At 40.8% G+C, this 26300-nt stretch overlaps 1 protein-coding gene across 10 annotated transcripts in view; it reads left to right on the top strand.

Annotated features, from left to right (window-relative positions):
- Positions 1 to 26300, top strand: part of tcf7 (transcription factor 7) — a 75613-nt gene that overhangs the window by 31313 nt on the left and 18000 nt on the right. For all 10 annotated transcript variants that reach the window (XM_039777202.1, XM_039777205.1, XM_039777207.1 and 7 more), the window contains exons 4-5: positions 13443 to 13569; positions 25773 to 25860. In XM_039777202.1, the coding sequence (XP_039633136.1) occupies positions 13443 to 13569; positions 25773 to 25860 (215 nt within the window). The remainder of the gene's footprint in view (positions 1 to 13442; positions 13570 to 25772; positions 25861 to 26300) is intronic.

The following is a 26300-nucleotide window of genomic DNA, read 5'->3' as shown; positions in this document are numbered from 1 at the left end:
CCACCTGTGTCCTTTCCTTTTAAGGCTTTGACACACCAACCAGACGGCCGACCGTCGGCAAAAAAGGCAGTCGGACTGATCAGTTGGCTCGGCTCCCGTCTCTCAAAAAAGTGCCTCTGAACGTACCGAAGCGACGCCGACTTGAGCGTACATTCTGCGCGTGCGCAAGACATAATACGTCTCCATAACAGCAGGCGCCGCTAATCTGTATTGTCGCCCAAAAAATGACAGAAATGACAGAACATCTCTTTAGACCTAGTAAACACAGCGCACGCTGTCGTCAGTCATTGTTTCCATCAGAGAGTGTCGATAGTAGTCAAGAAGGATCGTTGTTGTCATTACTCGCTGAACAGAAGAAAATAGGATGGCTAGTAATAAGAAGATACTGGCGTTGTCAGCTCTCGGGCTTCTTCTTGTGGAAGAAGCACTGATTCGCTAGTCAAGGGCTAACATCAGATTGGTTGATTGACTGGCTGATTCAACAAGTCAAATTGCCCAAAATAGATGCCGACGGCTCCTCCAACTGACGACGGCACGGAACACACCGAACAGACGCGACTCACCGACCTCGCCAGACTGTCCGCCGGCCGTTAATGGGGTTGGTGTGTCAGAGCCTTTGTACAGAACGGCGAGGCGGAATACCGGCGCACCATTCTCGCCGTGAACAGGCTGTGGGAAAGGGGCTATAGTGAGAGGTCAACACGCTGAATAAAGTTTACACAACAGTGGCTTTCACACATCAACTATTCAAGTATCCTAAATCCAGTGACCTTATGACCTGCTTTAGTGTCGAGACTTTCAATGTTGGATGTACCAATTTAACAATTTCTGTTTTAAGAAGTGATGCAACATGGAAAGAACTGGAAATTTGAGAGAACAGTTTTGTCAATGTTGTAGTTGGTTTGGTTTATTCTTTAAAAAATATAAAATAGATAAATCTCACTTTTCAAAAAGCAGATTGCCTTTATTATTTCGTATTGCACAGTGTGTGTGTGTGTGTGTGTGTGGGGTGGGGTCGGGGATGTTGAGGCCATTGAGCACACTCTGCCCCCCAGGTATTTCTTTTGCATGGCCTTCAATTCTCCCATAATGCCCAGGGATGAGATTATTTTGATACAAACATCAAAGCAGCAGATCAGACAGAGAGCAGCGTGCACGTGAGGAGAACCGGTGGCCCAGAGGGCAGAAAGCATGTAAGCTGATTGAGTTGTCTGCTTCCCCAAAACTTGAGTCAACCAACAGTTGGCCTACATGTAGAGTCAGCCATGTACGACCGCCTCATCAACACCCTGATCGCTACAAACACACAGAAAACACATGGGAGTCAAATACATTGTTAGGAACACACACGTGTGTGATCAGATATGTAGAACAAATCTGTAAACAACTGTACACACTCTCGTGTGTTTTTCAAGATGTTTCTGAAAAACTGTTTTAGGACTGCAACTGATTATTATTTTCATTGATTATTTTTTTAATCAGTTATTACATTTTAAATCAATTATTACATTTTAAATCAATTATTACATTTTAAATCGTTGAGGCTTTGAAAACACAAGTTCTGAGAGCCCAAAGTTGTTGGTTTAAATGTCTTGTTTTTTTCCGACCAACTGTCCAAAACTTAAAGATATTCAATAAAAATGATTAAATAAAAACACAGAAAAGCAGCAAACCTTCACATTTCGAAAGCTGGAACCAGCAAATTTTTGGCGAAATGATGAATCTATCGTCAAACTAGTTGCCAGTTTATGTTGTTTAATTAATGGAACAATTGTTTCAGGTCTTAATTGTTGGACTTTTTTTGGTAGCATTGTGGGACAGCGAATTTTGAGAGCATGCTAAAATATAGTAAAATGATTTTAAAACCGAAAGGAAGGAAAACGACTGGATCGATCTACATTTAGGGCCGCCGCCTGAAAGTCCATGAGGAGAACCTCCGTCGGTGACCCCTCAGTCGACTTGAAATACTTTGAGCTGTTGTTTTTGACATTGCCGCAGACCCCCTGACGTACTCAGGACGGTCCGCCGCCTTGACAGCCGTCCCTCCACACGGGGAGAGAGGGCAGAGCATTAAGTCCAGAGCCCCGAGCCTTTCTGAGCTCAGCTAGAGCACCGCCACGAGTAAATGCGGGGAGACGACTGGATCCTCCCTGACACGCCGTGTTGAATCCCCCCGGGCAGACTGTGTGGACTGTGCCACCTGTTGAGGTTAAAAATATTTAACCGAGGCGGGCGACATTTGACCGGATTTGACTGTGTTGTGGTCCAAATCATCACTGGAACTCGTGCCACTGGATTTTCTGATTGATAGTCTAAACGAATAGTCGAATCTTCGTATTGAATCAAATTCAGGTATAGCCCTAATTACATTATCTGTGTATATCTCTATCTGAAAAGAAAGCATGACCTGTGGGATTCTTTTATTGTGGTATTCGGTGGCCATATTTGTGTAATAAATAGATAGTGGGACACAGGAAATGCATCAGTGCACATTTTCTTTTTTAAATTTTCCATTTGGGCACATGGTTTGGTATTTAGTCTGAGCTGATGAGTGAAAGCTGTCCTCAGCAGCCGTAGGAGAAAGGTTTCACAATGAGTGAGTGATGTTCTCAGTCATCGCAGCAGGGGACGGGACCGCATAACCTCCGGCCAGGATGGCAATCACCCTGGGGATCTTTAAGAAGATAGAAAGAAAAGAAAAAAAAAGCTCTGAAGCCGGGCATTTCCTTCCCTCATACAATACAGTAGGTAGGAGGAGATTCGCCAAGAGGTCACTCACGAGGCTAAAAACATTCATCCCGCAGCCACCAGATAAATCAGGTCAGATAAACACAGTTGTGAAAGTTTGACATTTCACACTGGAAACAATCCCGGCTAGCTTGTCTGAGAATAAATGCAAACACAGACGCCTTTTCCACCACGGCGAGTCTCCTTGCCTTTTCGACAATACTGTTATCAAACCACTAGATTTTTTTCTTCTCTTTTTTTCTTCTTCTGCTAACTGGCTCCCACAAGACAGACAAATATGGCTGTGGCCTGTAGTAGTCGTAGTATCTATTGTTTGAGCAAACCAAACCCTGGAGGAAGTTTGTCTCAAGGAGGATTTATGTCCTCTGTGGTCTCCTCATTTCCTCCTGACTCCCTGTGTCAATATTTTTGTTGCGGATGATTGCCCAGATGTCACAAACAAGTTGTTAATTGTGGAACTTTCTGATAGAAATAAACAAGTACACACCATTAATTAGCTCCCTTCAGGACCGTTCATTAGAGGTCATTTCTGCAGAGTGACGCCGTCACCACAGTCTAGAAGAGAAAGTTGCCTGTTTGTCTGTCTCCGTCTGCTCATTATCAAAGCGATAACTCATCTCTAAATGCCATCGCAATGGTTGGATTTGATTTTGCACCCAGACATATCCATGGCCCGGAGCCAGCTGGAGCCGAGCAGAGTGACGTCTCTCACAAAGAGGATTTCTCACCACATCGAGCCTGAGCTGTGATGTCAGAATACGTGTGAAAAGTGAATCTGCGCTCTCTCCTGTCTCTCTTCTCTCTTTCTCTCAAGTCTGACCAAGACTACTACTTGTTTTACAACTGCTGCTACTGCTACAACCATCATGGCTTCTCTAATCTTCTGCTACTGCTGCAACTCTATTGTTATTATTTACACCCGCAGTGTTGGTAGATGGAACAAGATAGTATTATGCATACATAAAGACAAATGCATAAAAACACTGTGCGGCAAAACTGGGAAATGAAATAACATCAATAATGAATCAGAAAGGATGGAAATGCAATTGTAGGCAACACATTATAATAAATACACTTTTTACCCATTTTCTGTAAATTTTGGTTCGCAATATAAAAATCGAAAAGATTTAGATTAGATTCTGATAGATACATGCTGAATCCACTGTTCATTTATTTATTATTGCCCTAAAAGAAGTCATATTTGAATAACTTGACTGTGTAAAAAAAAAAAATCAGCTAATTATATATCTAGCAAGTAGATATATAAACTTCCCTGAGATTGCTGAAACTCCCAAATCCCCCCTAAAAATGTGGAGAAGATAATCTTACTGGTAAACTAGTTGAAGTAGGAGGAAAAGTGGTGGTTAAATAAAATAAAAGTGCCTTTCATCCTAAAGGTGTAAATAATGATCAGATTATACGCCTCTTTCCTGGCTCGATCCAAACAATACTGTTTTTTCATATCAAAATCAGTCATTGTTGTCAGTGAACGTTACATTTGGGTGTAGTATTCATAGTAATATGTACACACACACACCCACACACACACACACAAAGTTTTTCTGTCTGTAAGTAACAAGCAGTGGTTACTGATTCATCATGGCCACGGCCCAGATGTTCCAGTGGTGTGTGGCAGCAGTGGACGATGGTGTGTGTGTGTGCATGTGTGGGTATTTGCATGCACTGGGCGTGTCCTTGCATACATGCATTCATGCATAAACGTGTGTGTGTGTGTGTGTGTAATTGGGGAGTGGGCAGGCCTTTTTTGGGGGGAGGGGTGTTTGGCCCTTTTTTTAAACATAGCTGTGTTGTTATGGTTGCCTGGGCTTTGATGTTGCCCAAACCTCCAACTAAGAGGCTCTTATTTTGGGCTCCTGACTCTGGAGAAGGCAATGACTTCCAGATTGGCAGGCCTACTTACTACTCGTGACTGACTGCTGGGGTGGGACGGGCTGTGGGGGGTCACGACGGGTAGAGCAGGTCACCCTGGCGGTACTGGGGGCAATGTTGGATGTAAATGTAAATCTACAAAAGCACAGGACTCTGACACCAGAGTACAGAGATTGAGCTGCGTCCCATGAGTTTGATTAAAACACTTGGTTCAAGTTAGGAAAAGATAATGCTTTTGGTTAAGTATTTACACGTGTTGCCTCGTGCTTCAAGTTTGCATTGACTTTTTCAATATTTTACCAAGACCACAGTCTTTTCCTAAACTTAACCAAGTGCTTTTGAGTAGCCTGAACATAACCATAAACACGTTTCCATGTGAACATTTTGCATTGGCGGTGAGCAGTTTGCAGATGAGTTCAATATCAACGTATTTTCACTATGTCCGTATAAAGAAATGTAATCCAGACAGCATTACTTTTCTTACAAAACGTATTTACTAATGTAATTTTGTTGTGTATGAACATAATGTCTCTGAGTAAGATTGTGTATTAAAGATAGTATTTAAGTATCAGTGGAGGAGAAAATTGGAAATATAAAAGTACTCATTTCAATGTATTCTCAAGTCATCGTGCTAACATATTTGACAACAAGGGAAAGTAAAGTCATTGTTTATGAAATGCGGTTCATATTAACGACACAATGCCACTTTAGACCATAGGAAAAGAGCATGAATTTTATTTATCAACCCATAGAGGGCTGACATACCAAGTCAAAGCAATGACTTAGATAAATAGTTGGAACTAAATGTTTCTGATGTTTAAAGAAAATCTATATTTTCTGTATCTTTCCTTTTCCGTGAGCATACTGTATTTTTGCAGTCTCTCCTTGCAAAATATAAAAGGCTTTCTGGCAAACAATCATGCTAATAATAATAATAATACTAATAATCAAATGGCATCATGTATAGCCTTTTCTTCTCAGCAAAGAGGGGCAGCATTTCTTTTCAGAGTCATCTTAATCGTATGAATGTTTTCTTAGTCATATGGGACAGTTTCAGAATTGGTCTACCCAATGTCACGCAGTTCAGGTATTTCCCACAGCCATGCCTTTTTACTTTGTATACATTATGCTTTCTCCTGGGAAGTCTATATAATCAAATGAAATATTGATAAAATCTAATATCGGTCTAATCTAGGCCAAGAGTTTCAATGGGATCCGATGCTCCGTGAGATTCTCAGTTCTCTTTCGTGTGGAGTTGCCACCTCATCTTCTCCTCTTGCTTGCATTTTTTTTAATTTCTCTTTCTGTACATCTTGTCTGGGTTTCTGTCATTCTTTTTTTTTGCACTTTCTCTCTGCATGCAGGTGTGGGGAATTTTACCGCGCTGTAGACAGAGTTTTCCCCCCCCTCCTGTTCACCCACAAACCCTAACGTGTGTGTGTGTGTGTGTGTGTGTGTGTGAGTGTGTGTGTGTATATGTGTGTGTGTCCTTAAATTTGAACCAATCAAACCAAAGGTAATTTCATCATCCATACTGTTGAAATTTAAAGCAATAGTTTAAAATTGACTGATACATTTTGAATATTTTCACAGTTGTACCACAACCAAAGGAATTATTTACTAGAGTGGCTCATTTGTTGTAACAGTTAATTCGCGGATCTGGTTTGATTAACACGCTAAAACGTGATTTAGAAATGGTTGTTTTCATTTCTCTTTGACGGACGCTTTATTAAGTGCAACCTCGATTCATTTGATGACAAAACATGGCGCCCTTGAGCTCAGATGTCTTTGTGAGAAAGGTCTTTCCTGCAAAGCAGTTTGATTGCAGCCACTTGAAAGGATTGCAGAGAACAAGGTGAATCCACCATTAATTCCCAGCAACTGTGCATATTTTTATATTTTCTTTATTTCCTCCACAATAGGGCAAGGATGACCGTGAAAGAAAGAGAGTGGATGAGTGTTTTAAATGTGTCATCTCCGTGAAATTTGAGATTAAAGACATTAGACTCAAAAGCACTGTGGAGGGGGGGGGGGCAAAAGGGAGGGCACTTTAATTTCCGCTTCAAATATAAAAAGAGACTGATCTACTTAGTCTGTCATCTAAAAGCTAAAGAATACATTAGAGGTTGTGTGTGTGTGTGTGTGTGTGTGGGTGTGTGTGTGTGTATGTGTATGTGTGTGTGTTCAAAAGCATGCAACTGCGTTTCTTTGCACAAATGTGTATATGAAATGCATATGTACGTGTGTGTGTGTGTGTGTGTGTGTGTGTGTGTGTGTGTGTGTGTGTGTGTGTGTGTGTGTGTGTGTGTGTGTGTGCGTGCGTGCGTGCTTGTGTCGGGTCAAAGTGGAGGGCCATCATTACAAACAAGTGACGTCTGAGATCCCATTAACTCTTGTATTCAGCAGTAGATTTCTGTTTAAACAGAGTGGAGATAAAAGACAGCAACAATATGCTGATAAATCAAAGGCCTTTCAAGTGAAATTAGACTACAGAGAGACTGAGGGCTACATGTACGATTACCTGACGCACTTAAAAAGGTGTTGATATCTAATTGAAATCTTTAAAGTAATCGCGTCTTTGAAGTAATTGCATCTTTGATGTAATCAACAAACAGGAGATTTATTATTCAGTGCTGTTGCAGTTGTTTGGCAGTGGGTTTATTCATGTTTATGGCTGCATACATGATTAATGTATGTACAGTGATACACAGCATGCTACGACTCTTTCAATGTAGTGTGTAAAAATGTGTCAAACAACCACCAATATGCACCAACTACTGTTTCTTGACCGTTGAAGACATTGTGTAACAAATGTTCAAGTTATCTTGTATCTCTGTTTTCTCGTAAACAAAGTTATATTTAAGTTCAACGTTTCTTACTAAAATGCTCAAGGTCTGACAAAAGTGTCGAATGCATTTCCGTTTCTTTTTAATTGTGCATTGTTTGCATCCATGTTTGCTACCTTGCAGTCTTCTTGTTCACTGCCTTTGTTGGGAAATTGGTAGCCTAGAAATCTAGACGCACCCTACCGGCAGCAAATGTAATTTGCAGCCAGGATCAGTCTAGCAACTCTCCGTTGGCTTGCGAGCTGGAAAAACCAAACTCTGGCCGAGCCAATCACATTGTGTGTAGAGTCGGTGGGGGGGTTATAGCTGCTGCTTCTGCTGGCGAACAGCGGTCTTTCGAATCTGCTTTGGCCGCGACTCTGGAAGACTTGGAGTTAAGCTTTTCTTTGAGAAAAGAACAAAGAACGGCACTGAAGTCATTCTTAAGAAAGGAAGATGTGTTCTGAGTTTTGCCGACCGGATACGGGAACATTTTAATCAATCAACTAGCGTTGCTCTGCCTGGTTGTCGCGCTATCCTATTGCGTGCAGCGGGAATTTGAAAGACAACCGTTTATCCCGCCCCTCGGATTGAGCCCTGCCAATGGTGAGTTCCCAGACCCAACATCTTGATGTGGTTCTGGCTTGTCAGGCTAGGAAATTGGTACATTTCCTTGCGCTTTCCCACCAGCAACTGTCTATTAACAGAGTAGTGTGAAACCGGCGGCAGGGAATGTGTATCATGTCGAGTGAATGACAAAACAGGGACCCAATCGTGAAAACATTGCACCAGTGGGTACCTTGAAGTCAAGACACAAGGTTGATGCTACCAAGAAAGAAAAGAGGATTTAAAGGAGGCTACCTCACTCCAATTGCACACCACCAAAACACCATCATTGCAGCAATTACTTGCGTCAAATGAGTCTGGATTGACGACAATTCAATTACCAGATAATCGCCACAAGATCCGGTGCCCGGATGTCTTCCGCCTTGCAAAACGTTGCACATTTCGGGAAACGACAACAAACATCGAGCTAGCAAGCTATTCGCTGAAAATGGCAAGTTTTTAAGAATATTTGCATCGTGCAACAAGGCAGATCTGCTTGGTTCTTTTGGGGAATGATTGTAAAAAAAAAAATTTGTCCGGAGCTTAGCACTGCCCAAGACGACTGTGATTGGTTTCAAGAAATGCAAACAACCCAGACCGTTTTCTTCTCCTATCCTGGAGTGTATGCGTGGTAGGATAGGTCTGGTAAGCAAGACTAAATGTGTCATAATCACCCCAGAATGGCACTAGGGACAACACAGCAGGATGATACACTGGCTAATTAATGCTGGGCATTGAAAACCAAATTCACATAACTGACCAGATGTGGTCAGAAACATTACTGCAGTCCAGTGTTTGTGCGCGTCGCTGCGTCATGACATGAGTCTGTCCTATTTCCCAGTGTCAATTTGCATTGATGCTGCAAAAAAACTGCAGTTTTATCACCATCACTCCCGAGCACATCCTTGCTGCCGTACATTGACTTCTTTTTGTGTCTCTACAGTAAGTCCAGTGTGTTTTCCATACTCGCAGTATAGATATTCCAGATTGTGGATTTGTCTGTAGTGAACACAGACAGTGAGGAAATTTAAAGAACATCAGGGGATATGGAGGGAAATATCTCCAGGTGAGCACACCTAGCCAGTCACTGCCGAAATGAGGTGTGACTCATATTGTTCATTTCAGATACGTACAAAATGTGTGAAGCAGATCCTCCATCTGAAAATACCTTTCTACCCCTTAAGACTGTCCTAACAACATCTCTTTTTTTTGGCTTTTATGGTCTTTAATTGATAACATAGCTTGAAGACAAGAAAGGGGAGAGAGAGATGGGACGACATGCAGCAAAGGGCCGCGGGTTGGATTCGAACCCGGGCCACTGCCAAGGGCTCAGCCTAAATGGGGCGCACACTCCACTTGGTGAGCTGGAGGTTGCCCCGTCCTAACAACACTTCTGAAAGAGCACATAATTAGTGCTTCCTATAGGCAGATGTGCCCCCATGCATATTATTTTCCTATTAAAAAAAATAAATCAATCAAGGTTCAGTCAGTCACAGTTGAAAACCCTGTATTTAATATTGATTTGTACTACGAATTTATTCTCTGACAATTTATGTCAGCCTGCAAGGGTGGGTAACTCTACTCCTGTAAATTAAAGGGTTAGTGAACTTTTCCTGTGTGTGTGTGTGTGTGTGTGTGTGTGTGTGTGTGTGTGTGTGTGTGTGTGTGTGTGTGTGTGTGTGTGTGTGTGTGTGTGTGTGTGTGTGTGTGTGCGTTAACATATGTGTTACTCTTCTGTTACCAAAAACATAGCTGCGAGTTTATGTTTCAAAGATGCCAAAGTGTTATTTGATCTTTTGCGAGTGTGTGTGTGTGTGTGTGTGTGTGTGTGTGTGTGTGTGTGTGTGTGTGTGTGTGTGTGTCCTTCACATGCATGTACACACTTGTCTGTTTCAGCTAAGGTAATTATGTGTAAGTTCTGTGAGTGTATGTGTGTGGTGGGGTGAGGAGGAGGGGGGATTTTTTTTTAAATACAGAGGGGTTGATAATTATGGGTTAAATGAGTGCTCTCAGTCAGCCTCCCTGAGTGTGTGTAAAAAAAGGAAGGCGCAACGAAAGCCACTTCAAGGCCGGCTAATTACCCCGAGGAAGAGAGGAAACATAAATGGACGATTTTGCGGCTATAATGTTACAGCAAAACGGCTACATCGACCTCAGCACGTGAAACGGAGCCACAACTTCTTCTGATGGCTCCTAGCAGCCCTGAACAGATGTGTGTGTGTGTGTGTGTGTGTGTGTGTGTGTGTGTGTGTGTGTGTGTGTGTGTGTGTGTGTGTGTGTGTGTGTGTGTGTTTGCATACATATGTGTAGAATCAGTCAAAACTGAACGTGTGTTTGTGCATGGGTCTGTACATGCGCTGTAGGTGAGGTGTCATGTATTCTGGATTGTGTGTGTGTGTGTGTGTGTGTGTGTGTGTGTGTGTGTGTGTGTTTGCATCTATATGTGTAGAATCAGTCAAAACAGAACGTGTGTTTGTGCATGGGTCTGTAGGTGAGGTGTCACATATTCTGGATTGTGTGTGTGTGTGTGTGTGTGTGTGTGTGTGTGTGTGTGTGTGTGTGTGTGTGTGTTGTGTGTGTCGTTGAATCCTGATGTTTCTGCAGGTGTTACATCAGGCAGGTGTTATATTGGTTTCCAGTGGTGTACACAGTGGTTTTAAGTGTACAATTAGTCTTTTTATGTAACATGCAAAAACTCATTTACACATGAGTTGCAGTCACAAGCTCAGATTCTTTACATTCAAGGCTCAGTCAGATTCTTATGTCATGTAATCTCTATACACATAGCACTCACTACTGATGCTACAGTAACTACCCAGTTTTGGGATTTTCCCTGAAAAATTGTTGTTGTGTTGTGTGTTGCATCATTTCCTTTGGCAGAAATTAATTCAAAACCTTTTGATTTTTGTTAGATGGAGTGAAAAAGAGCAGCAAAAGGTGTATCTGAGAGCAAATATTTTCTGAAGGCAGCAGAGTCATTAGAGATACATCTGATCAAATCTGGCCCCAGTGAGATGTACATGTGTCCATAGATCCAGGACAGGCAGCTTTCATGGCTGCACAGTTGCATTTGATTTTAATCCTTTTTTAAAACACTTCTCTGTAGGACCAATTCTGCTATCTTTCTTTTTTTCATACAACCATTTTGAATTGTTTTATGACCTGAACACTCCCAAGTAGTAAAGAAAGGAATCCTTCCTATTGCCAACTTCCATCCCACATGACTTGATGTTTGATAAAGTGACATGGCAACATGTGTCTACCAGTTGACCCTGGCATTTTGTTGCCTTGTCTGACAGGCCATTTTGTCAAAATCTTTGCATATACCTTAACCTACAAGGCTCCTCCCAGTAGGAGTACAACCACTTCCAGTTTACCTCCCAACCTCTCAGCCTGACATCTAACCTCCCAGCAGGAGGCGGGAGCTGGGGGCTATGAGCAGGGAGCTGAGAAGTGGGAGGCAAAATCATGAAGTGATTTTACTGGCACTCGCTCCTCCTCCTCCATCTCTGAGGGCTTCTTCAGGTTATAATGAATGCAGACCACCTTATCTAAAACCTCACCACCTCCACCCTGCCCCCTTGCTACCTCCTACCCTGCACCTCCTCCCCCACCCTCAAACCTCCCACCCTTCAGCTCTCTAGTACAGAGGCAGTGCATTTTGTTTTCATGTCTTGACATTAAAAGCAGTTTAGCGGTTTGATCTTAGCTCCACAGCTAGCAGTGTAGCATACACATGAGGGTCAGTTTGTGTGTGTACGTGTATCTCTGGCCAGTGTGAGAGACTTTAAGATATTGATGGATAGGAAAGGAGCCGTTGAAAGTGTGTGCTTGTGTTAATGTGGAGTGTAGTGTGTGGAAGCTCTGCCTTTAAGTGATAAGGTATTCACTTTGTAACTCAGCAGGAGGCCCAGCAAGTAGTACCAGATCTGCCCCTCTGTAGTGCACTCCACGCACACAGACACTCATGCAAATGGATCTACACACACACACACACACACACACGCACACACACACACACACACACACACACACACACACACACACACACACACACACACACACACACACACACACACACACACAGGCATGTCCATCTCAGTTTACAAAATAAAATAACTTAAAAACTTTTCTCAGAGATATTCATATGCATGAAAATCGGCACCTCTGCCAAGCTTTCAAAGACTTAATACAGCTTGGACACACACAGACACACACACACACACACACACACACAGATCCATCCTTACACATCCACCCACTCACAAACACACATTCACACTCGCACAGAAAGACACATATTTACAGTATACTCTCCTCCCACAGAAATAGTTACACTGCCCAGTCTGCACACACGAAAACACATGGCTTGGTTCAAACATACGCAGTTTAACTCCGTTCAAGGCTGCCTGTTTAGCTGCCTCCAACATTGCAAACCACTGTGACATATCGTATGTCAGCCAGCATGCTGTGAGCATTAGCAATAACTGGATTTCACATAAGTTATTGAAAGCCATTTGTAAACAGAAACATGAAAGCAAACAAGCTCGCACGCAGCCTCACTTGATCATCAAAGGCTTATCGATCAAATGGACCTCCGCCTCCTGCTCCTCCCTGCTGCACTAAAAACCTATGGGAGCAAAGAACAGTGCATCTTGTTTGTTCCACACCAAATTTAAGATGTCCAGCTTTCTTTCTTTCTATTTTTCGTTCTTGTACACGTGTGTGTGTATGTGTTAAATTGGATGTTTGTATCTGCGAGCAAATGTCCCCACCAGTGTAGGTAAATATGATCTGAGAGAATGACATTGGCATCATTGTGTATCTGTGTTATCTTTCATCTTTAAACAACAGTGATTCAATTAAGAGAAGAAAATAATTGAGATTTGTCTCATTCATTTCATGTTGGTTTCTGGTTGAATTTGTCTTCTTCAAGCAAATGAAAAAGAGGAAAACATGCATCGTTGTGACGTTCTTTGATCGTGTCCTGTAGTCTTTGGCTAAATAACTTATCTTAAATCTTGAAATACAATTGCCAAACATCCTAGTGATTACAATAATTAAGATGGTTTTTAATATTATTATATATAAGTTTTCCTTTGCTGAATTTGTGATCTCTCATGTGGTGGACAGAAAAAGAATTCAAATTATGATAAGTCTTGCATCCTGGATTATTTCAACCCGGGTCTTAATTTAATCATTTTACCCATTATTTCTATCCATGATAACATTTCAACACTTTAATTGCTAAGATATGGAAAATGTGTCCTCAACAATTCAGTCAGTGCAAAAAAAGATAGATCGTATAAATTATATTGAATTATATTCATTATAATCTTAAATTGATTTTGTATCATTGTGTCTCGTCAACAGTCCAACAAAGTGTCGGTGGTGCAGCAGTCTCACGGGATGCATCCGCTGACGTCCCTCCTGCCCTACAGCAACGAGCACTTCAGCCCAAGTCCTCCACACCTGCCCACAGACATGAGCCAGAAGACAGGTAAGAGAACACGTGTGCGAACACACACACACACACACACACATACACACACACAAGACAAGACAGAGGTAGACATGGATACAGTATAACACACAAACATTACTGATGTTGTATTCTTGTTGAAATACAGAACTACACACAATTAAGAGGTCTCTCACACACACACACACACACACACAGATATACTCCAGACAGCTGCTGAAATGTTGATGAAATCCTCCTTTACATACACACTGCAATCTGTTTCATTCATCACAACGACACAAATGCAGCGCACACACACAAGAAATGTGATATAACAAATGTAATATTCCTGTTTTCTTTCTATTTCTATACCCCTCTCTCTCTCTCTCTTACACACACACACACACACACACACACACACACATACTCAGGCACGCACATAGTGTGTGAAGTGGCAGTACCGGCTCCGTCAGCCTGTGGCGGTTCCATGGCTGCTCTGAAGTGGCCTGCTCCTCTGAAGGGACTGCCACACACACACACACACACACACACACACAAAGATGGAAACAATTAGAGTGACAATCGCACAAGCCATCGCTGCAGCACACACAAGGTTCTCCTTAGCAAGCACTGTGCATACAAACACACACTGCTCTGTTTGAAAGTCACAAACAAACACTCCCTGACATTTAAAGACTGTAGGATTTTTGCATTTCAAGAGGCGGAGCTGAAATGGCGTCAGCGTTGGTTGGTCCATCTGTCTCACTGTACATCTCACACTTTGCAGTACAGATCAAGATATCTAAACTGCTGACCATATTACTTTTGAATTTGCTTAACATATTCCTGATCCCGAGGGGATTTTGGCAACCTCATCCTCTTTCGTCTGGCGTCACTAGCCAAAATCATTTAGCACATTCATGGTCCCCAGAGGACTAATCATACATGTATTAAAGGTGAGCTCCACTGATTCTACACATTGTCTGTTTTTAGATCTTTGGGAGTATTAGTGCACGTGTGAAAAAAGTTGTAAAAAGCCTTTTTTGGCTCCAGAGGGAGCTGCGCAAAATCGGATAAATTGGTTGGTTGCGGCTGAAGACTACAAGTTAAAAGTCGAAAAAAAAGCTGGAGGTGTGGAGTTCAAAGTAGTTTACTAGGGATGCACCGAATCCAGATTTTTGGGGTTCGGCCGAATACCGAAGCCACTGGTTAAGATTCTGTCGAATCCCAAACCGAATACCGAATCCTACTCCCATCCTCAGTCCATTAACGCACTAAACATATTAATGAAGTAAACAACGTCCACAGCCTCTAAAATAGTTAAATGTAACAACTTAATGTTCAAGTCACACAATCTTTTCACATCTCTATCGCCAGATGAGTGACACATTTTTGCTAACCAGTGTATGATGAAGGCATGTTGGGTGGGTGAAATTAGAAAGCTAACGTTAGCTAACGAGCAGCAGCCGGCCGTTCGGTCCCTCCGCTCCCACTGTAGGCGGACTCATTTGCAGAGAGAACAGCTGACAGCCTGGGAGAGGCCCTGTCTTTAGCTGTGGCTGTCCTTCCTTTGCCGTACTTGAAGTTGGTGCATTTTGGCTGCTGTCTGTAGTTTCCTTCATGCACAACTCGTATTCTTTTGGATGTTTCATACGCAAATGTTTTAACAGCGGCGAAGTTGTGTATTGTTTAGGGTCCTTGCCACCACGAGACAAATCTGCATTGCAAACTGAACATGTAGCTCGACTTGAATCGCCTTCTTTTGACTGAAAGTACGTTCCATTTTCACTTTCTCACAGCCTACTGCATTGAACGGTCCACCTACGTAAACACCTTCCCGTAATCAGCGGTGGCGTCATTACGTCGACCAGCTTAGTGCGCGTAGTACAAGCGTAGGGTTCGGTTCAGTGGAAACAAATTCTAAGGTTCGGCAGAAACTGAACCCCGTCAAAAAGTGTTTGCAGTCGAGTAGCATTGTGGGTAATGTAGGCGCCATCATCTCAGCACACAGCCTTTTGTAGGAGCTAATACAGTAGTTTCAGGAAAAGAGACACTAATGCACATGTGCTGTGGGCTGCACAATAAGGGGGAAACAGCGAAGAGAATTTTTTTTTGGCATATGTGCTGGATGAGCAACTTTCATCGCATTGGAATGAATGAATTCATACATCCATGAGACTTAACACTTTTATTTTGGACCGGAGCTTTGCCATGAAATTTATTCTACATTTATTGGTAATTTGTGGATGTAATCCAGTGTAATTCCCCAGTTTATCAGTGTAGTTTATGAACTACACTGCAGATTGGAGTCATTGCTAACAGTGAAAACTGACTTAGTCATTTGGCAGGGGTCAGCAACATAACTCACTATTTAATACAGCTGATAACCATGAAATTGCTCCCTGGCATGGTTCAATTCATTGGTTCTCTAACACTACCTGGGTTTTCCTCAGACACTTCAGAGAGTTTCTCAGTTTCTGAGTCTGAACGATAACTGAAGAATTTTGACAGTGCATGACGAGGAAATAGGGCTGGGCAATATATCAATATTGATATCATGATATGAGACTGGATATTGTCTTAGATTTTGGATATCGTAATATCATGATATGACACAAGAGTTACCTGTCCCTGGTTTTAATGGCTGGATTACAGTAAAGTGATGTAATTTGTTGAACTCACCAGACTATTCTAGCTTTTCTATTATTTGCCTTTACCCACTTAGTTATTATATAGACATTGATGATGATTATTTATCAAAAATCTCATTGTGTGAATATTCTTTTGTAAACACAACATGTCAACCCTACAATATCGCCGTAATATCGATATTGAGGTATTTGGTCAACAATATCGTGATATTAGATTTTTTTTCCATATCGCCCAACTCTACGAGGAAAGCGAGTAGCTTTTTTTCAGAGAAAAGTGAGAAAACAGTAGGAGAGAAAGAGCTTGACAGCAAAAGAAGAAACTTCAATTGAACAAGTCTTTTCTTGGCTCTGATAAGATATTGGAGTGTGACCTCAGGCAATCTTCTGCATGCTCTGTCTGGAAACCCCCTTTATCCTACAAAAACACTCCCCTTGTCTGGTCTAGACTCTTTGTATGTGTGTGTCCATGACTGACGCTAGCATAGTGACTCAGCCCTTAATGACAGACTGAGCCACCTGCTTCTAACAAACACACACACACACACACACACACACACACACACACACACACACTGCTGCACATAACCTTCCCTCACACCATCTCACCTGAATTCTGATTACATTGTTCACTACAGTGTTCACAGACAAACACAGACACACACACACACACACACACACATACCACCTTACCTCACTCCTCATATCATTCGTCAGCTCCTCACAGGTAGGGGTTACCTCATCAGTGATGTCATTTTTCGGCACAACTATTTACTCTGCTGTCCTCAAACTGTTCTACTGCATCGCTGAGCTCAACATGGATCAATATAGTTTTATATTTTTTGGCAGAAAGTCAGAAGATTAAAGCTAAAGTATGATGAGAAGTGGGATGAAAGCTGATCTGAGGTTTGTGAGCACTGGAAAGCATGAAAAAACAAGCAGTGTTATGTGATTTTCCAGATGTTTTAGAGATGTAGTGTACTGTATAACTGAAAAGCTGATGTTTTGGCCCACCTTTCTTATAATTCAAATATGTGACATTTCATAGAAATAGTAACCGGTTTTAGCAAGTTTAGAACACCACTTCCCAAAGCTTTTGGCTCGTGACCCATCAACGGTCAACTTGCCTCGTCAGTGGATGCATGTGTCTGCAAGTTGTGACCAGTTCAACCAAAGACAGATTGTCCTTTTGTCTATTTCTATATTTGAATAATCTTTTGAGTTCTAAAAAATGAAACGATCCATGTATTCACAAGAAAAGAGCAAACATTTGAGAATAGTCAGAGAAATAAGGGAGGATTTTGTAAGCAGAAATGGTATTGTTCTTGCTTTTTTCTGCTGTTAATCATCTCGTAACTCCACTGGTTAATCTTTGGTTTGGAATCACTAGTTTAGATGCTACTGTTCTAATAGAGAGCAGTCTGTCAGGGGCCTATTTGATACAGTCATGCTTTTGCTTTAATTTGATTGTTCCAAGGTTGAAGAGAGCATACAGTGGCCAGCAGGGGAAAAAGTCTGAGAATAGGCAAAGGCCAAACACTCAGATGAGGCATTCAAAAGCCTGATTAATGATTTCTGTGAGGCTATCCAATGGTAATATGAACGCAGGTGTGACATTTATGTACCTTGGTAAACACCCTTTTTTTTTGGTCTTGGTCATTTAAAAGCAGCCTGTGTTCAGTCTGTTTGGCTGCAATATGCCATGTTTACCACAATTGAAGAGGAGTATGTGCACATTGTAAATCAGTGCAGGTTTACGCCACCCAGTATAAAACGTGCGTTTATTTAGATTAACAAATGTGTAATTTCAGTGCTTCCCTGCCAAACAGTCATGTTTTCCCTTTTTAATTTTAGCACTCCACCATGTATGTTTGTACAAGAAGCATGCAGTGGGGTCAGCATTATAGAATCTGTGCATACTCTCATCATGTTAAGGCTCTTGCCCATTTAAAATAGCATCCCAATGCCTCTCTCGGTGCTGTCACCATTTAATCACTTCTTCACACTCATAGTTGGTGTGATATGATATGATAGAGGTAATTGCTGTGGTGATTTCTGCTCCACTGCTACAACAATGTAAGTAATGTTTTTTTTTAATAGATAGAAATATTTTGAGCTGAAACTGTTTTGATTGTTTATTGTCTGTGAACAATTGTCAAATTATAGTTCTACATTTCCTCAGGCTTCACCTTTATATATCTCCTGTAATCATTTGAGCTCTTGTAATTTCTGAGCTCTTTCTTTCTCGCACCCTATCTCCAGGCCTATAATTATACCTCTCATGCATGACTTGCATGTAAAGGTTGAAGGAAAATCAGAGATGTGATCACCAGTTGCCTTCCTTTTTTCTTTAATCTTTTTTTGTGGCTTTTTGTGTCCCTCTTTCTAAATCGCCACACAGATGATAAAATACGAGGGTTGCGCATCAGTATAACAATTCATCTTTTAACTCCTGTTACTCTTCAGAGGCATCATGTTGTCGTCATGTTGGCAGCCAGTAGGATGTTCCTGTGAACTCAGCTCATTGTAGATGACAGGCGCTTACTATAATAATCATGCATTGTTTGTGAACAAGGAAAGTCTTTTGTTATATTTCAGCTCAAAGTTGACACCTCTCTTTCTTTAACCTCCTTTGTTGAGAGTTGAACTCACAGCTCTTGCTTTATTCTCACTGAACAGTTTACTTCCTGTGTTGTTTCCATCAGCGCCCACTGTCTGTCTTCACTGCTGCCTAAAAAAAGTTACTGAGTGACCTTTCGTAGAGTTTAACTTTTATAAACCCCTAAACTTTCCCTTAATAGTGAAAGTAAAAAATAAATAAATAGGACTGGGTATCAGAACTTGATTCTTTTTTAAGGTATAGACCTTAAAAAAGGAAAAAACCCAGTACCAACTAGTATCAAAACTTTTCCAGTCAAACGATACCTGCAATAAATGCATAAAATGTGGAAGGATTATTTCAAATAAAATACTCTATTGGTATCGGTATCACTTTAGAGGTATTGGTGTAATTTTTTAAACAATACCCAGCCCTAGTGTCTAATGCCAGTGCGCTAACATACAGTATGTATATTGCAATATCCCCCTTTATTTATGTTATAAAATATCTTCTGTCACCTAAAATTGGCTGTTGAAGTACAGAGCGATCTATGGCGGATCAGTTTCACCAATTCAGGCATCAGAAACAACATAGTAAGCCAAAACGTTGTTGCAGAAAGTTTGGTAAAAATAAATATTTTCATAATTGAGGTTCTAAATTTAGCAGCACTGCTGTTTCAAAACATGACAGTGAAGGTGCAAACTGTCACACCTGAGCCCCGCTGCTTTAGCTCATCACCTCACATCGATATGGCAAGAGACTTACAATGACAGGAATGCAAGGATGCCAGTTTCCATGGTAACCAGAGAGCTTGTTAAAAATCTGTCTGTTTATGTGTTCTCATGTAAGTACACTTGTTAGATCACAGCAAATTAAAATCTCACTCTGATATCACTGTTATATCTGACAGCAGAGTGGAAAAAGTGGATTGGAGAATTACCTTTTCATAGAACAGCAAAAAAAATTTGACTTGGTCTGGAGCAGGGGTGTCAAACTCATTTTCCCAGAGGGCCACACTGGAAAAGGAGAATCACACCAAGGGCCGGACATGTAGAGTTTATTGACGTGCTTTTGTTACTGCATGTCACTTCTTTTTTTTTTTTTACATTTTTATAGCTTTTTTCCTCATTTTTGTTGTTTTTGTTCTGATGTTTTTGTGGCTTTCTCAGACATTTGTCACCTTTTTGTAAATTTGTTGCTTTTCCCGACATTTTTGTACGCTTTTTGTTGACACGAAGCCCTACAAAAGTCATCAAAAGAGTTTTTTCTCGGGGAATTTCTGAGTCTCAGAGTCGGCAAATCTGCCATATTCTGCTTTGAATGTCACGTAATTGCAGTTTAAAAAACACTTTCTTGTGTTTTTGGTTTGGCGCACAACTATAGGTGGGCCAAAATGTATTGTGAACCCAAATTGATATATGGGTCGGATCTAAATCTCTAGAGGTCTAGAGGATTAAAGTGTGCTAGAACTTTATAAATGTATGTATTTTAGATTTCATTTTTAAATGTTTCTGTTTTTGCATTTTTTCCATCTCAATAGTTGTTAACCAAACACAATAGGTTACTTTTTTATTGTTTAAAATGTATATCTTAGATTTACCAAACTAGGTTTACATTTGAGTTACATTTAATTTGATCTGAGACTTTTCCTGCCGGTTTGTGTTTGACATTGTGTGACCCAGCTGTTCAGTCCAGTCACTTCAGTCAACCATAACACAATATTTAGCATGTGATTATAAAAGTAGCTGTTCCCAGTCGATCCAGCACCGTCACATTGCTTTGACTGTTTCTCAGATATGACTGTTGGCTCGGACAATAGAGTGTAAAAAGAAAAAGCAGAAATGAAACATGTCTGCTCGCGGTCACACTTTTATGTGCAAGATGAGCACAGATTAACACTTACTGTAGAGTACGGGCTTAAGATATTACTGTAAGTGTGTGCAGTAGTGTGAAGTAACTAGTTGCAGTTACCTGAGCAGAACTTTGGATTGTCACTGCATTTCTTTGCGTTTTTTTAAAGTACTATTTAAAGAATAAGACTGGCGATAATTCTATATTTTTCTTATCGTCAACAAATCCATGAAAGGACCAAAACCTTCTACTTACAAGTATTGTATATGTAAAACCTGATATAGCTTATTCCTCTGTGCTATGGCTTCATTGTCCATTTTGTTGTCCAAAAACTACTAAAAACACATCAGGGAGCCAGACCGTTGCACTGAGTTACATGTTCCTTCATTAGCAAAGTAAGTAAGTAAGTAAGTAAGTAAGTAAGTAAGTAAAGTTTATTTGTATAGCACCTTTCACAGTTAAAAATCACAAAGTGCTTCACATTAAATTGTAATACAATACAACAAATTAAAATACAAGAAAATTAAAATACAAATAGAAAACATAACAAACAATCATAAAAAAAAAAAAACTCAACTAACTAAAAGCCTGCTTGAACAGCAGAGTCTTCAATTGCTTTTTAAAAGATTCGACAGAATCCACACAACAGAGAGGGAGGCAAGACATTCCACAGCCTAGGAGCCACTACTTGGAATTATTGATCCCCTCTAGTTTTAAACTGAGTGCGGGGAACCACTAATAGCCTCAGATAATGATAGTAATAATGGTGTTTTAATTTGGGTCAAATCCACACACGCCATCCTGCTGTTGTAAACACTCAGAAGAGCACCAAATGTGTATTAATCTGCAGCTGAAAATAGTCCCCAATAAATGCACTCTTTATTCCTGTTTGAGTAGGTGTTTGCTCAAATGTTTGACTTTATATTTACCTATATATTTATGACCCATTTTTGAAATTCATTTATTGTTTTTATTTTTTTGTTATAAAGTAATGGCAGCCTCATCTTTTGAGGCAGTTCTGTTTTCTTTTATTTCTGTTTTTGAGTTTAGTTTAAAAATAACATGTTTAAGTTTTCAATTGAGTTTGATTTCCAAGCTTAACATTGCTTATGACCGTAGCTCTTCCAATTACCATTGCATTAAAGTAACTATACCTTCTGAAGTAATTTGTTTCTTTAATTATTAGAGAAAACCAAAAAGAACCCTACGTTTACTTTCAGATGACTGATGGCAAGAGTGTGAGACTCTCTGCTTAAAATCTGCACGATGAAAAAGGGAAACTGTATTGGAAATGAAATGTGCGGAATAATAAGGGCAAATATTAAAGGAGTCATATTAGACATAGCTTTTATAATCTGTAGTTTTACACTGTAAAAACTGACTTCTGCTATTACTGTGACTTTTGATGTTTGCTCTTAACAAAAGTAACTGTTCCTGTACTTTGAGTAAAATTTGTCAGCCCTTATTACCGCCCTTACTGTAACAAAACACTACAAAGTTTCTTCTGGTCTTGGGCTCTTTTATGTACACCACACCGGCTGCTTGTCAAGTCATTTAAAGGCTCAGATGCTGCAGCACTTTCACTCTCAGTGGTTATAACCACCACAGCACATTATCAGTGCAGGAATACTATTTTCAGCTCCTCCGGTCTCGGTTTAAAATGCACACGTTCTGATGCCGAGCTCACGCAGAGTCAGATTTGACTCAAATGGTTTCCTTTTTAAGTTGTTTCCCGAGACGCTGACATGGAGACCGTGAGATAGTTGCTTTAGCCGTCATTAGACGGCCGCTTTAAAAGGGGCATTCCAAAGAAAACTGCCCCATTACTGCAGCTAATTTTCCCCTTCAGGTTTCCCAACAACAAACAAGTCTGCAAAAACGTGACTTACAGAAACCAGCGTCATGTTTCCATCACATCCAAGTTTGACAGATTAGATTAGTCAGAATAAAACTGTGTTTAGGATTTCTGTTTAGATGTTAGGGATACAGTCATTTCATATGGGTGATTTCGAAAAAGGATGTGACGTTCACCATCTCGGTATCAAAAGAAGCATTAGCATTCATTGTTATTAATGCTGTTATTCATCTGTATTCCTAACAGTCAATATCTATTATAAATGGTTAAATGGGGCAATCTGTTGAGTTCAACTGAGATTTAATCAAAAGACATTTCACTTTAATCCTCTACATTATTAAGAGACAGAAACATCTATACTAGCCTACGGGCACATTCAGCCTGATGATAGCCCTCTGGCAAAACAACAAAATGGCCTACAGTATGTTGTTGTGTGTTGAAGTCCAGTTTGAAGGCAGAGGCAAAGATACAGCCCTGCTGTTTTTATACTATACTATCGCTGAGGCAGTACTACACCTTTTTTTATTTTTTATTTAACATGGCGCTAAACCTTTTCTGTTTTAATGCTTACATGGTGAACTGTAAAAGTAGCATATTGCTACAATCTACAAGACGTTCTACCTCGAGTTGAGTGTTTTCCCCCATTCTGAAATCCCATCTCAAATATTTCTTTGAACAATGTCCTCAACATGGGACTCTCCTCAAAAAATGTAACGATCACATGGGTGTATGTCACGGCCACCAGCGTTATTTACTTTGACTTTGATTCTTAGAAATCATGTTTTGTCTGTCAGTTTGGCATGGCTCAAAAGTACTACAATACCCATGAACCTCAGTCACTGTTGCTACGGAGAAGAAGCCAGTCAGAGGAGTGAATGGAAACGGTGCAGAATTCAAAACTCTTCATTGTTGAAGTGCTGCAGCATCAACAACGCCGTGCTCTCATGGAAATAAATGAGGAGTCCGTGTTTTGTCACACAGTGCTGTTGTTTGTCTGAACACAGCCTGAGGGTAAACCCTGTGTTCACAGTGGCGGAATTTACCCTGATAAAGACCTCTATATGTTGAACCTTGTTTGTGTGTCTGAGTTTGATACATGCTGTTGAGAAAACTCCTCCATGATGTAACCATGACACATGTAGACCTGTGATGGGAAGATGTTGCAGCATGGATCAGCCAAAAGTCCCTTCTCCCTCTTTTAGTACTCTTATCTCTTTTTGAATAAATTCATTACATTGTCATTAGGGCTGGGTACCGAATTCAATGCTTTTTAGGCACCGACCGAATTGCCTCTCAAGTATCGAGTATCGAAAAATGCCTCGTCTTGCAATACCTAAGGAGTAAATCTCATCAGCGTCAGTGAGCCAATAAGCATGCAGCATGCTTCTGCCAATATCTAATAATGTTTTTGATTGTCTGTTTAACGTCACACGTCGTAGAGACTCGCAGGAAAAACTCGACGTTATGCACAGAGACTGGGCTCACATAGTAGGAGCTGAAAAATAAATAAAAACATTTGTGCCGTAATGTAATTTCTTTCTGTTTTATAAAATTGGTATCGAAAAAAGTATCCTTAAGGAACCGATATCAAAGTCACGGTATTGGGATCGGTACCGGTATCGACATTTTTTTAACGAAAGCCAGCTAGTGTTGGGCATCGTTTTAACGAATCTGATTCCAATTGCAATTCTTCCTTTCGATTCCGGTTCTTATCGATTCTTTGAGGGGTGGAGTTGAAATGGGTCACATGCTTATATCACAAATAAGAGGAAAGTTTTATTTTGATTCAATGGTGGATTGCAGTTTTACCGGGCTTTTTCAACGTAAAATAAAGCCACACTAGAGCGCCGCTTACTGCGCTCCATGGCTGCAACACAACAAGCGCCTGGCCGCTACGGAAACCAAAACAAGCACATGTTAAATTTGGAACCCATGATCAGATTTTAAACCAAATCCTCCAAACGATTCCAATAAAGAAACAATTCCGATGGAATCGTAATTTTTGAAACGATTCCAAGTAGGAATCGGTCCTTGATGCCCAACCCTATACCCAGCCCTAATTGTCATTGTCACAGGATAGATAGATAGATAGATAGATAGATAGATAGATAGATAGATAGATAGATAGATAGATAGATAGATAGATAGATAGATAGATGTGACTAATGAGGTGTCTACAGGACAACATAGGATTGTGTTTTATCTTGTTACGGGAGTGACCATAAAAGTAGTATAGGGGGATGGATCAATCTTGGAATGGATGAAGGGAAGGATGAGAGAGGGAAGGAAGGAAAGAGTTAAAATGTTTGTAAATGAAAGGTGAGTGAGCGTAAATTAGAAGATAATAAGAAGTGTAGAATGCGTAGGGTAGGAGAAGAGTATGGGTAGTTTAGGGAGAAAAAGAGAAGAAGGGGAAGGGAGGAGGAAGGAAAGGTGAAAGCAGATCAGTAACGTTCGATGAATCAGTCACATTCCTGTCGTCCAGATTTATAGTGGCTCGGGGTCCTGAAACAGGCCCGGAGCCGCGGCCAAATTACAGTCATCTAGAGCATTCCTCTGCTGCAAACACAGGTTAGCAGTCGGGCCGCGCTAAGTGCTAGGTGCTGCCTGTTGACAAATGACTTCCTTTGAAGGGCACAAAGAGAGAGACAGAGAGAGACTGGATATTTACTGTGTGAGGGCAGAGAGTCGAGCCGTCTGTTTCTTTTGTTGGAAAACATTTCTGCTAAAAGTAGAAAATGAAGAATGCAAAAGGGTTTGTTTGGGTGTGTGTCTACCCCTATCTGTGTGTGTTTTTAAAATGTGGGAACTTAACTTGTGTAGAATAAACCAGTGAAACCAACATCAGCTCCCAGCGGAGGGTCCGACACACACACTCAACACACAGTATTATGTCACACTACTAACACATGCACACTCTCAGAGACACACTGTGACAGGATGGGAACAGAAGTGTGTGACCTGTGTTAAGGGTATCTTTGTGTTTTAATACCTGGTTCCCAGACTACTAATAGCCCATCAGACCTGGGGCCAGGGCTGAACTGACCTAATGAGTGTGTGTGCATGTGTATGTGTGTGTTTAAAAGACAAAAAGACAGGGAAATGGCAACATTTCTTTAGTGTGTCTGTACTTATGAGGTCTTTAGTGACAAAATGCAAGAGAGAAAAGAGTAATACAGTGATGTGTGTGTGTGTGTGTGTGTGTGTGTGTGTGTGTGTGTGTGTGTGTGTGTGTGTGTGTGTGTGTGTGTGTGTGTGTGTGTGTGTGTGTGTGTGTGTCCTCCAGGCGTTCACAGGCACCAGTCCCAGGACCTCTCGGGGTATTACTCCCTCCCTCCAGGCGGCGTCAGCCAGATCACTCCCTCCATGGGCTGGTGAGTGTCTCTCACACACACACACACACACACATCTGTACATACTGTGACTCACTCAGTCCTGTGTGTACTTGTGATGACCTCGTTACTGTGTAACTCACAATCTTTCCCCAACATTAAAGGAATACACTAGGTCTGTTCTTTAAATGATGAGAACTGAGAATTGATTCTTTTAGTCAATTAGTTGATTAGCTGATAAAATTAATTGGCAACTCCAGCCAAGATTTTCCTGATTTTTTTTTTTTTGTTAGCCTTCTGTGACAATAAACTAAACATCTTTGCATTTTGGATTGTTGGTCAGATAAAACAAGGAAATTCAAATATGTGAACTTGCACTTTGAAAATTGTGACATACATATCTCACTATTTTCTGATATTTTTGTGACAAAACATTTAATCAAATAGGTTAGAAAATAATCATCAGTTTAATCAATAATGAA

This window comes from Perca fluviatilis, chromosome 16 (genome assembly GCF_010015445.1).
Source record: "Perca fluviatilis chromosome 16, GENO_Pfluv_1.0, whole genome shotgun sequence".
Classification (NCBI taxonomy): domain Eukaryota; kingdom Metazoa; phylum Chordata; class Actinopteri; order Perciformes; family Percidae; genus Perca; species Perca fluviatilis.
This window is presented reverse-complemented; position numbering and strand designations above follow the sequence as displayed.